The sequence below is a fragment of the Dendrobates tinctorius genome, unplaced genomic scaffold, assembly GCF_039654945.1.
Source record: "Dendrobates tinctorius isolate UK_male_01 unplaced genomic scaffold, ASM3965494v1 ptg000011l, whole genome shotgun sequence".
Classification (NCBI taxonomy): Eukaryota; Metazoa; Chordata; class Amphibia; order Anura; family Dendrobatidae; genus Dendrobates; species Dendrobates tinctorius.
This window is the reverse complement of record NW_027361679.1, coordinates 89,604,807-89,617,367: the sequence shown is the minus strand read 5'-3', so window position 1 is coordinate 89,617,367 and position 12,561 is coordinate 89,604,807. Positions and strand designations below refer to the sequence as shown.

Below are 12,561 nucleotides of genomic sequence, written 5' to 3'. Positions count from 1 at the left end.
ACAGTTGAAGTGTACATATACGATAAAAATAAAAAATTACTGACCTCTCCATTATTTGTAGTCGCGAAAACTTGCAGAATCACCAGTGTATCAAATACTTAATTTTCCACCACTGTGAAGGTTGTATGTGTGTGTGTCCTTGGCATGTCTTCTCTCTCTCAACTACAGCTCACATTTTGGATAGTCGCTCATCAGTAGCACACTCAACTTTGCTTCATTCAGCAGACTGACAGACCTTGTGAACACTATGGCCGTAAACTGAGATTTGACCCCGTCCTTCCCAGCTATGCTACTTATCCCCCCTCTGCCAACGCATAGAGCTTTCAGGACTCTGCTACTTAGAGATTACATGCAATGTTCAATGTTCTGCCACCCAAAGATTACATCACGCACTCATACTATGCCGCCTGCACACCATGTGACCTTGTCACCACACATCGGGTGTACATCACCACACATCACATTAGCCTGTCACCACACCAGACTCCTGACAACATACCGGACTACTGGGTGTTTCACTTCCGTCACTTGGACATTGTTCACAGTCACCTGGCAAGCCTGAGGTCACACACAGGGATGAGGACCAGCATTCCAGGCAGTGTAGGTGAAGTAGGAGTTGCGCCGGCCAATGCTGCAGTCCATTGGTTCGGCGACTTGGTCAGTTCCACCATCGCTCTGTACTGAGGTGCTATGTGAACTTTCCCCACCCAGCATTGTGAACCTTGTTTCTACTCTGCACATGCCACTTAAAATAGTCTGCTTCCAGCTCTCCCAAGTCACAACAGCAACGCCATGACACTGCAGCAATGTCCCCTTCCGACAGGATAGCTCCTCCAGGCTTCCAACCATGTTTGCAATGTTGTAGCCGTCTTTGCCCAGGATATTCAGTCTTTATCCAGCAATCACCTTTGCTTCTTGGGATTCTATGCCCGCATCAAAAACACCAATTGAAGGGTTTCACTCTCTCAGGTAGCCATTAGCGTTCACTCAGGCAAGGCGGTTTTGTTCCACGCACATGTAGTTTGTATTCTTTTCCACCGGTTGCTCAGCACCAAAACATAAAACCCTAGCCTTTTCCAGGCTAAACTGTCCAGACCCTGACTACTCATACAAGGCTGAGCTAACTCCAGTTCGGTGATACAAAACCACTATTGTCCATAGCAACCACTGATGCTTGCAGTTCTCTGAACAAGGACCATGCATTTAATCATGATCACATCTGTCAGTGAGGGCTCACCTTAACAGATTACAGGAGAGGCACAATACAACCAGTCTCGGTAACCCCTTCAGCACAAGCTCCAGCAGCTTTCAGCGACAAACACAAGTGTTCAACTTCGGGAAAAGTTCACACTGAATAGGCTGCAGTTTTAACTCATTACTCTGCAGCTCTCACAAGGAAACTGCTTAGCGCATTCTTCATTCAGAGAGACACCCCAGCATGTCTCGCTCAGCTACAGCTCACATTTTGACTGGTCACTCACCAGTAGCTTCATTCAGCAGACTAACGCACTTAGTTAACACAGGCACTGGTTCTTAGTTAAAGTAAGTCAGGGTGCATCTAATTAAGGCTTTGCAGAGCTGGTACTTAATCCTGACCTACTCACCTAAAATGCTAAAATAAATATCTACATGTCTATAATATCACACGGCCACTCAATGAAATCATGACTTTTTTGGTGCCCTATTATATATAGAGATCAATGTATATGGCACGACAGTAGAACGTTGTTATCCTGATGAAGGGGGGTTAGGCCTGATCTTTGTACCAAGACAGCAGAGTTTCCGGTCAATAGGCTCTCCATTTGCCTAGAATGGACTGGCAGCAGCAGCTGGATTTACTTTTTGCATGAATATGATGTTGTGGTCTTTTCACAAAACACAAAGGTAAGGGTGGTTTCACATTAGCGTTTAAGGCCGCAGCGTCGGCCTGCCCCCTGCCGCGCCTCCGCCGGTAGCTCCGCCTACGGGCACATGACACTGCTTGCGTCCCCCATCTTTAGCACTGGGGACGCAGGCTGTGCGCAGGTATGCGTTTGGCGGCGCATGCGTCCTTTTGACGGTGTGCCGAGCGCACCAAATTGCAACAGGTTGCGTTTGGCGCTGGTCGGCGCACCCGTCAAAAGGGCGCATGCGCCGCCAAACGCATACCTGTGCACGGCCTGCGTCCCCAGTGCTAAAGATAGGGGACGCAGGCAGCGTCATGCGCCCGTAGGCGGAGCTACCGGCAGAGGCGCGGCAGGGGGCGGGGCTTAGCAGTGGCCGTGCGCAGGCCGACGCTACGGCCTTAACCGCTAATGTGAAACCACCCAAAGAGGGCCATTCTTGAGGAGGTTGGCTACACACTATCTACTTTTACCTTTATATGAGAGGTGTTGTCTTATGACCATTATTTTTTACGTTTTATATCTCTCATTATATGCTGGGACACTCTTGAGACCTTGTGTGCATCCAAATCACCAGATACAATAATGTCCAATTCCCACCTGACTGAGTCTTGGCAATTATTTCTGTAAATGTGGGGATGAATCAAAGAATACCTTGTAAAAAATTTCTAGTCTCTCCCGCGATTCTGCTGCTTTTCTGTTTTACACTGCGTCACTCCATTGCAGAGATATTTACATTGGTTTCTTCTTGAGCACAGTATGTGAAGTTTGTACTGGTAGTTCAACCATGCGTTTCTTCAGTCTTCTCTGGGATTGTGCGTTTTAACCTATCCTACTCGGATGCTGCCAGTCACAACTCGTCAGCATGTAAGAGACCGCTTGATCAGCTGGCGAGCTGTGATTGGCAGCGTCTGGAAACGAGGGATTAAAACACATGCCCTGTTACACACAAGCCGAGATTTTGCATGTAACAAAATATTTGCTTGCAATGGAGCAACACAGCACTAAACGGTAAAGAGCTGCAAAGTTAAATAAGCTCAGGGATTTTTACAAAGTATTTGAAGGGACTCTGTCAGCACATAATGACTGTTCAAACAAAAAACAGGCGCTCGGTGAACCACGGCGTGGCCAAACATTTACGTGCACCTTCCCACCTCCTTGTTTTCCATTTAGCTCCCATTTCTCTCAATCTAAGACTGGTTTCACATATCCTGATATTTTCGGTACCAAAATAAAACAGTACCTGAGATATCAGTGTCCGTGTGTGTAATACTTGCGGCACACGTGTGCCGCATCAGTAGCACATGTACAGGCGCCTGGGAGGCAGCGTTGGTGTTGGAGCTGTTCCCCAGTGTCAGGTGCTGAAGACAGTTCTCATCATTCTCCCCTGCTCACACTGCGATCAGTGCTAGCAGGGGAGAATGTTGAGAGTTATATTCAACTTATAACAGCAATAGCAGACAGCAGTTGATGGGACTACTACCAGCTGTCAGTTTTGCCTGGCTGGTTATCAAAAATACAGGGGAACTCACACAGTTTTTTTTTTTTAAATTTATTTATGACTACTCCCATCAGCCGCTGCCTCCTCTCACTGTTATTAGCGGCAGCAGGGGTAGGCTAATGGGAGTAGTAGTCCCATCAGTCGACGCCTGCGCTCGCTGTTATCAGTTGAATATAACTCATTCTCCCCTGCTTGTACAGATCACCGGCAGAGCAGGGGAGAACGAGGAGAGCAGTGTTCAGCACCCGGCGCCAGGGAACAGCGCTTACTGTAAAGATGTTTCCCTGGCACCGATGCACGTCACACTGACGACACATGAATTTCTTCTGTGTCTCCGGTACGTGTGAAAACGGTCACCACACGTCCTGGACACATTGACTTTATGCCTGTTTACACTACACTTCCATAGGATTATTTTTTTTTTCAACTTAAATCCCTGCTCTTATCAGATTATGTTGCAATTTTACTAGAATATATATACACACACAACCGTATATATCTTACCTTTTCCATTTCCTTAAAGTCTTCATCTAGTTTAGTCCCTTCTGCTCCTCCAACTTTTTCACTTACAAGCTAAAGAAAAAAAATAAAAAATAATGAGTTAGAAGCTTCATCAGAAGCATTAGTTTCTTATTAAGTGGAAGTCTATATATCCATACATGCAAGTTTAGAAATAAGGCAGTGTAAATAGAACCTAATTAGGCAGTTAATTAAGACAAAAATGATAATGGACAAGAGTATTTAAAAAAACCTGTCATTAGGATTTTAGACCTCCAAACTAACAACATATCTGTAAAGGCCATATAGTGCCGAACACATCCTCTTTGCTGTTTCAGAGAAATCCATTGTTAAAATGTCATGAAAATGAGTCACAAGTGCAGTGGGGTGGGCACTGCACTTACAGCTCCCCAACCCTCTCTCCCCATTACAGGCTTTTTTCCTGCCTGTCTTTGGCCAACATCTTCTGATGCCCTGCTTTCCAAGCAAAATCTTGGGCAAGTGAGGACATTTCATGGGGTGGTGTAGTAAGGTCTCGATGACGTTTTGAAAACTGGACTATAAATGTACACCTACGCCGCTCTCCCCACTGACAGCGCTGGAGAAAGATCTCGCCAATAACAGCAGATCACTGATAGAAGAGCGACCCGTCAATCACAGGCACGGGGCCGGAAGAGGGTGGAAAATAGAGGGAAAGGCAGGAGAGCTGGAAGTGCAGTGCACTTGTGACTCATTAGCACAAGATTTCAACTTTGGATTTCTCTAAAATGGCAAAAGGGATTTCTACAATAAAGTTAAGAATTTCATCAGCATTAAAATAACTTTTATACACATGTCATTAGTTTGTCCCATGAAATCCTGATGACAGGATCCCGTTAAATAGAAGAATTTACTGATTACTTAATCTTAGTTATGATTTAGGGCAGATGTATTTAGTGCCCAGAATGGCTTTCAGATCTGGTCATGGGAGGTCAGGAAAATCTTTTTTTTTTCTGTACATTAAAAGACATCTGTATAACACAGCATGGCATGTGAATCTAGAGTAAGAACAATATAGACCCAGACTCTATTGGGGTGCCTTCATACAGCAAAGTCATGTATAGGAAATACCGTATTTTTCGGACTATAAGACGCACCAGACCATAAGACACACAGGTTTTAGAGGGGGAAATTAGACAAAAAGTGGTAAATTCTGTACTTAACCCCATACCCTGGTATATATCGCCCCCTCATCCCCATTTTGGTATGCATCCCCATACCCTACCGTGGTATGCATGGCCCCCCTCATCCCCATCCTGGCATGCATGCCCCCCCCCCCCCCATCTCTGTCCTGGTATGCATGCCCCCCCAATCTCTGTCCTGGTATGCATGCCCCCCCATCTCTGTCCTGGTATGCATGCCCCCCCCATCTCTGTCCTGGTATGCATGCCCCCCCCATCTCTGTCCTGGTATGCATGCCCCCCCCCCCATCTCTGTTCTGGTATGCATGCCCCCCCCCATCTCTGTTCTGGTATGCATGCCCCCCCCCCCCCATCTCTGTCCTGGTATGCATGCGCCCCCCCATCTCTGTCCTGGTATGCATGCCCCCCCAATCTCTGTCCTGGTATGCATGCCCCCCCATATCTCTGTCCTGGTATGCATGCCCCCCCCCCCATCTCTGTCCTGGTATGCATGCCCCCCCCCCCATCTCTGTCCTGGTATGCATGCCCCCCCCCCCATCTCTGTCCTGGTATGCATGCCCCCCCCCCATCTCTGTTCTGGTATGCATGCCCCCCCCCCCCCATCTCTGTTCTGGTATGCATGCCCCCCCCCCCCCATCTCTGTCCTGGTATGCCTGGCCCCATCCTTGTCTGGGACTATGTGCATGGAGAGCAGTGAGTATTCATTGCTCTTTAGTAGCTAGTACAGTGTTAGCCGCAGGCTTCCTGCAGCTAAAGGGAATGGGTGTGTGGAAGGCAGTGAATATTCATTTCTCTTTAGCTGTGGGCACAGGAGTTAGCCACAGCCGCCAGCTCCTGCCTCCTGTGACTCACTGCTCCACCGCTGCCGCTCCCCCACCACAGCCGAAGCAGGTACAAAAAGTGCGTCTTATAGTCCAAAAAAAACCAAACCGGTAATTGTACATAATTCTCAATGTTCCATTCATACACTTAATATGGGTGGTCTGATGTAAAAAATATACTGTCAGACACAAGTGTTTGAAAATGTGGGAACTAAAACTGAGCAGCAGAAATTTACATTGGACTGGGAGCCACCCAATTCCAGCAAGACATCTCAGAAACTGGCAGGCGCTGGGAGACCAGCTGCAGACCAAACATGGGACAACTTTAACCCCTTCCCAATGCCAATTATCGTTTATTCCTAGCCTTCTAGGAACCATAACTTTTTTTTTTATATTTTTCCGTCAACAGAGACATGAGGGTTGTCTTTTGTGAGATGATTTGTTCTTCTGAATGCCACCATTTATTTTACCATATAATGTACTGGAAAATGAGAAAATAAAAAATGCGGTGAAATGGCCCAATAACACACAAATATGTCAATGTTTTTACTGTGTTTGTTTATACAGCTTTCATTTTGCTGCAAAAATTACCTGGCTATATAATTATTCTGATCAGTAGGATTATTGCAAAATCAACCTTATAGCATATTTATAAAAATTTCAGAAATTTGTAAAATAAATAAAATTGGGATGTGTCTCCATTTTTTCGTCGACTTGTGTGAACCAAAAATATATATATATTTTTTTGCTTTACTTAGTTTACCGTACAGGATAAATAATTTCAATAGATAAGGCTTTAACAAGCGCACAGATAACAAATATGTTTATTTTATTATTTATACATATATATTTTTCAGTCACTCCTTTTGTGTGTGTTTACATGCACAAGCCATCTTCTGGCGATCGTGCAGGCTTAGCTCTTGAGCCCGCTCCATACACCCACATCAAGCGTGAGACGTATATGTCGGGAAAAAGTTAAACCAACCAGCATTCTGAAATTTTGCACTATCTGGCCTTCTTCAGGAGAGTCTGCCTAGTACGTGACCGCAACTATGCAACTCACATGGAAAATACAGGTAAATTGTGACAGTGTGCATACTGCACTCCGACAATCTCTCTTCTCAGCCTGGAAAATCCCTTTAAGACTACCTGATATTAGTGGAAAGTGTAAATACATCAGGACATCAGCTGGATCTTGCCAGCAGCTTAGTAAAAGGCATCTGAATCTGTTCCATGTTATTGGTATACATCCTTTACACATATTAAAGGGAGTGTCTCCCTGAAAATGCAAATTAAACCAATTATATCTTCATATATGGGACTCAGCTCCTATAAAATTGTTGACTGACAGTGCTCACTTTGGAGCGCTGCCTGTATGGATACTGCAGGAGTCAGGAGCACACCCAGTGTTAGCGTGGATGCGCTCTCATTCATTTCCTGTCTGCAGCGGCCGCTCAATGCAGAATGAATTACACAGCAGCAGGTGGCCGATGCCAACAGGAGAAATAGATGAGAACGCACCCACTGACCCTGCAGAGGACGAGCGTGTACACACACACACACACACACACACACACAGTGGACGTGCGTACATGCTCATTCCTCTCTCTTGTCCACACTGGCCACCCACTATTGTGTGATCCTGGGTGCAGCGAGTGGCCACAGCAGACAGAAAATAAGGGTCAGAGCAAGCCCGCACTGATGCCATGTGTGCTCTTGGATCCCGCAGTGTCAGTGCGTGCATAGCACTGACATTCACCATAAGCTGAGGTGCAGAGGTTGCTAACTGAAGGGGGTTGAAGGGTGGAATGAACCCTTGGCCAAGTCATGGGTGCACTGAGGACTCCTCATTTACATATGTAATAAAACATAGTGAAATCTATATTACAAGTATGATTTTCTTTTGGGCCAAGTCCATAATTTGATTGTATAAGTGGTTTAATTTGAGTTTTAGGGGTGACGACCCCCTTTAATTTCTTCGGCAGTGACAATTTCTTTCTAAAGAAACTGACCCTCAACTTCCTCTGTGAAACTGCAGAATAAGACAAGCAGATGTTATTACACGTAGGGGTGGAAAAAGGCAGCAGTCCTGTGATACGTGGAAATTAATTTGTCTTGGCCTTATTTTAAGACATGAGGGCGAGACTACAGCTAAGGCGAGGTCTCCACATGATAAGATATGCAGCTTGCACTACTTCTAGGAGGCTGGTTGTTGCTCATAATCGTCCTACAAACCAACAGTAGAATCTACCTCAGTCCAGGAACTATACACCACATTAAGGTCTGCAAGGAGACTTGAAGTTCCTTAGACATGGCCTTGTAGAACAAATTCTGCAGATTTAGCAATCAGATGTTTGCCTTAGTTTTTAGAATTGGTTCGGTGATAACATTCATATATTATATATACACTGCTCAAAAAAAATAAAGCAAGCTCTAAAATATCACATCCTAGATATTACTGAATGAAATATTCCAGTTGCAAATCTTTATTCATTACATAGTGGCATGCATTGAGAACAATAAAACGTAAAAATGATAAATCAAAATTAATATCCCTTGGAGGTCTGGTTTTGGAAGGATACTCAAAATCAAAGTGGAAAATCAAATTACAGGCCTTTCCAACTTCAGTGGAAGTGCCTCAAGACAAGGAAATGATGCTCAGTACTGTGTGTGTGTGGCCTCCTCATGCCTGTATGACTTCCCTACAATGCCTGGGCATGCTCCTGATGAGGCACTTGATGTTCTCCTGAGATCTCCTCCATGATTAAAGCATCAGTCAGCTCCTGAACAGTCTGTGGCGCAACGTGGCGTTGGTGGATGGAACGAGACATGATGTCCCAGATGAGCTCGATTGTTTCAGGTCTGGAGAACAAGCAGGCCAGCCCACAGCATCAATGCCTTCATCATGTAGGAACTGCTGACACACTTCAGCCACATGAGGCCTAGCACTGTCATGCATAAGAAGGTAACCATGGCCCACTTCAGATGCATATGGTCTCACAATGGGTCTGAGGTTCTCACCTTGGTACCTAATGGCAGTCAGGGTACCTCAGGCTAGCACATGGAGGACTGTGAGGTCCTCCAAAGAAATGCTTCCCCATACCATTACTGAGGCGCTGTCAAACCGGTCATGCTGGAGGATGTTGCAGGCAGCAGAACGTTCTTCATGGTGTCTCCAGACTGTCATGTCTGTCACATGTGCTCACTGTAAACCTGCTCTTATCCGTGAATACAGGGTGCCAATGTCAAACCTGCCAATCTTGGTGTTCTCTGGCAAATGCCAATCGTCCTGCACAGTGTTGGGCTGTAAGCACATTGGCACTTATACCACCCTCATGTAGTTTGTTTCTGACAGTTTGAGCAGACACATGGGTGTTAGTGGCTTGCGGGAGGTCATTTTGCAGGGCTCTGACACTGCTCTTCCTGTTTGCACAAAGGAGGAGGTAGCGGTCCTGCCGCCGGTGTTGTTGCCCTCCTACGGCCCTCGCCACGTCTCCTACTGTACTGGCATGTCTCATGGTATCTGCTCCATGCTTTGGACACTTTGCTGACACAGCTACCCTTCTTGCCACAGCTCGCATTGATATGCCATCCTGGATGAGCTGCACTATCTGAGCAACTTTTGTGGGTTGTAGACACAGCTTCATGATACTGTACCGTCAGGGGTGAGAGCAAGAACAAAATGCAAAATTGACCAAAACAATAGCCAAAAAGAATAAGAACGGTATGTGGTCACCCCCTGCAGAACCACTCATTTATAGGTGTTGTTTTGCTAATTGCCTATCATTTCTACCTGTTGTCTGTTACATTTGCAGAACAGCAGAAGAAATTGATTGATTCACAATCGGTGTTGCTTCATAATCATAACTGGACAGGTTGATTTCACAGATGTGTGATTGACTTGGAGTTACATTGCTTGTAACAAGGTTCTTATTCATTTGAATGCGAAAAGTGCCAATAATGCACAGGCCGCGTTTCTGTCCACCTTGCTGTCCACCTTGCTTCCAACGCACATTATGCCATTTCTTTGTTACGTTCTCAGAGTGCAAACTGATGAAGAATGCAGGCTTTTTGGCTTATTTATAGGAGCAGAAATGTGACAAATCTCACTAAGTTGATGCACCCTATAGTATAATTAAAATCACTTTGAGAATTAAAATAAAAACACTTAAAAACTTTAAAAAAAAAAAAAAAAAAGGGTTCTGACAATACCTGTCAAAAAACAGCTCTGAAAAGTGGGCAGAGTTTGGGGTGGCGATACCCACTGGTCAAATTTGTGACAAGTAGCTGCATTTGCTATGTCACAAATCTTAAGGTACTGTCACACTACGCGATATCATAGCGATATTGCTAGCGACATCGCTGTGTCTGATACTTACCTCCGACCGCTCCCCCGCTGGTTATCGCTGATCGTGCGAGAACATCCAGGACTGTTTCTCGTCGTCAGCTTCCTGCGGCGCTTCCTGTGGAGCGACGAGCGTGGAGCCGGGCGGGAGGACGTCTGGATCGCCTCGTCGGACAGGTAAGTAGCGACCCCCGACCCCAGCGATGTCGCTGGTAAGATCTGCCTGTGTGGCAGCTCACTAGCGACCACTTAGCGATGCACCAGCGATCCTGACCGCGTCATATCGCTGGTCGGGATCGCTGGTACATCGCTAAGTGTGACAGTACCTTTACTCCAGCAGGGAATGAAATATGACTGCTGTGAGGAGCATGCCACTTTGCGCTTCACCTGATTCATTAAGTGGCATGAGCCTCTTAGGCCGGGTGCCCATGATCCAGAAGTAGCAGTGCTTTGGACACAGTCCAAAGCGCTGCCTTCTATTGAACGCAGGTAAATCCGCATGTTCACTTAACCGCGTGGATTTACCGCATTCAATACATTGCTATTGCGGAGATTAGCGTCTTTCCAGATGCGCCGCATGTCAGTGTCTGCGGGTGATCCAAGTGTGTCTGTGCACGCATAATGAACATGGGATGTGGGTTTGACACTGCATAAGTACTCAGCGTCAAAACTACAGCAACTCTGGATTGTTGGCACGTACCCTTAATGATTCAGGAACGCACCGGAAAAGGCCGGGCCTTGATGAATTGGGGCCTACTGTACGTATATTGTGCGTCTATAAACATGTGAGATTTTTATGTGAACCATAAAAAAAAAATAAAAACATGTTCTACTTTGGTCTGATTTGTGGTCCAATCTTATCCCATTCAAGTAATTACCGTATTCAGCGAGTGAAAAAACCTTAAAACATTCGATTTTGCACCCGATTAACACTGCTAAAAGACGGAAAAAATCTTACTCAGTTGAAAAGCAGATATAGTAAAAACAGACACGCAGGCCAAATGGATAACATTCTACTTTATGCCAGCATCATTTTTTGAAACATTTTCTATTTAGGATGTTAGAAGGGTTAGAGAACTTGCAGAAATTCTTCATTTTTTGCTAACAAAATTTACAAAACCTATTTTTTCTTTTAGGGACCACTTTACTTTTGAAGTGATTTTGAGGGGTCATGTAGGTCTGAAAACCCACAAAACAAGACCCCATTTTAAAAACCGAACCCCTGATAAAAGTGCTCAAAACCGCATTCAGGAAGTTTGCTAACCCTTCAGGTGCTTCACAGGAACTACTGAAAGCGGAATGCAAACAGGAACAATTAATTTTTTTTCTTAATAAAATGTTGCTTTAGCGAACAATTTCTCCTTCTTAGGCCGGCGTCACACTAGAGAGGAATACGGACGAGTGAGGCGTTAAACGCATTGCACACGGACCAATGATTCTCTATGGGGTAGCTCCCATCAGCCGTATTTTTCTCCCGTATTTTCTACGGTCCGTGCTAATCGCAGCATGCTGCGATTGTCAGCGTATTACGACCGTAGTACGCCAATGCAAGTCTATGGGTGCGCAAAAAAAAAAAAAACGCATTACACACGGACCACCCGTGTGACTTGCGAGAAATACACAAGACTTCTCCTGGTGACAGGAAATGGGCCAATCCATCATCAGGAAGCTTAGACATGCAAATGAGCTCAAAAAGCGCTCCAGACATCCAGGAAGTCAGCCTCCACGGAGTCCTGCAGCATCATGTCTAGCCATATTAATGTGGAGCTCCTAATTGTATTGGGCCAGGAAAGGCCCGAACTTTGGAACCAACGGGATGCCCATTATTCTGACCGGGGGCACAAAGAGGCGGCATTGAGGCGCATCTGTGTGCACATGTTCCCAGACTATGCCAAACGGCCACATGAAGAGCAACAACAAATTCGTACGTGATTGCCATTTTTACCAATCAGCTTAAAGGCCAGAAGTTAGCTTCTTTAAATGTAGCTCCTACAATCCTAGACTGTGTATGTAGGTATCCCTGTTTGCTAAAGAAAAATTTATGTAAAACCCACTCCCTACTAGGCCATGTGACTATGTGAAATGTTAGGAATATTGCTTGGCACAATTCACAAAGGTTACAGTCACTTTTCACTTCACATTGCAGTTGAGGATGTGATGAGACGCTGGCGCAGCATTCGTGACCAGTACCGACGTGACAGACAGCAGAGGCCAGGAGTGGGGCAGCAGCACCGACCAAGCAGAAATACATATATTTTGACCGCCTGGCATTTTTGGCACCCAGTATGGATCTCAGACCGTAAGTATAAGACATCACACCACATGACACATG

The 12,561-nt window shown here is 45.5% G+C and overlaps 1 protein-coding gene across 1 annotated transcript in view; it reads right to left on the bottom strand.

Moving 5' to 3' along the window:
- The window catches only part of SH3GL1 (SH3 domain containing GRB2 like 1, endophilin A2), a 77,354-nt gene that overhangs the window by 45,933 nt on the left and 18,860 nt on the right, over positions 1–12,561 (bottom strand). The window contains exon 2 of the mRNA XM_073544550.1: positions 3,889–3,957. Coding sequence (XP_073400651.1) covers positions 3,889–3,957 — 69 coding nt within the window. The remainder of the gene's footprint in view (positions 1–3,888; positions 3,958–12,561) is intronic.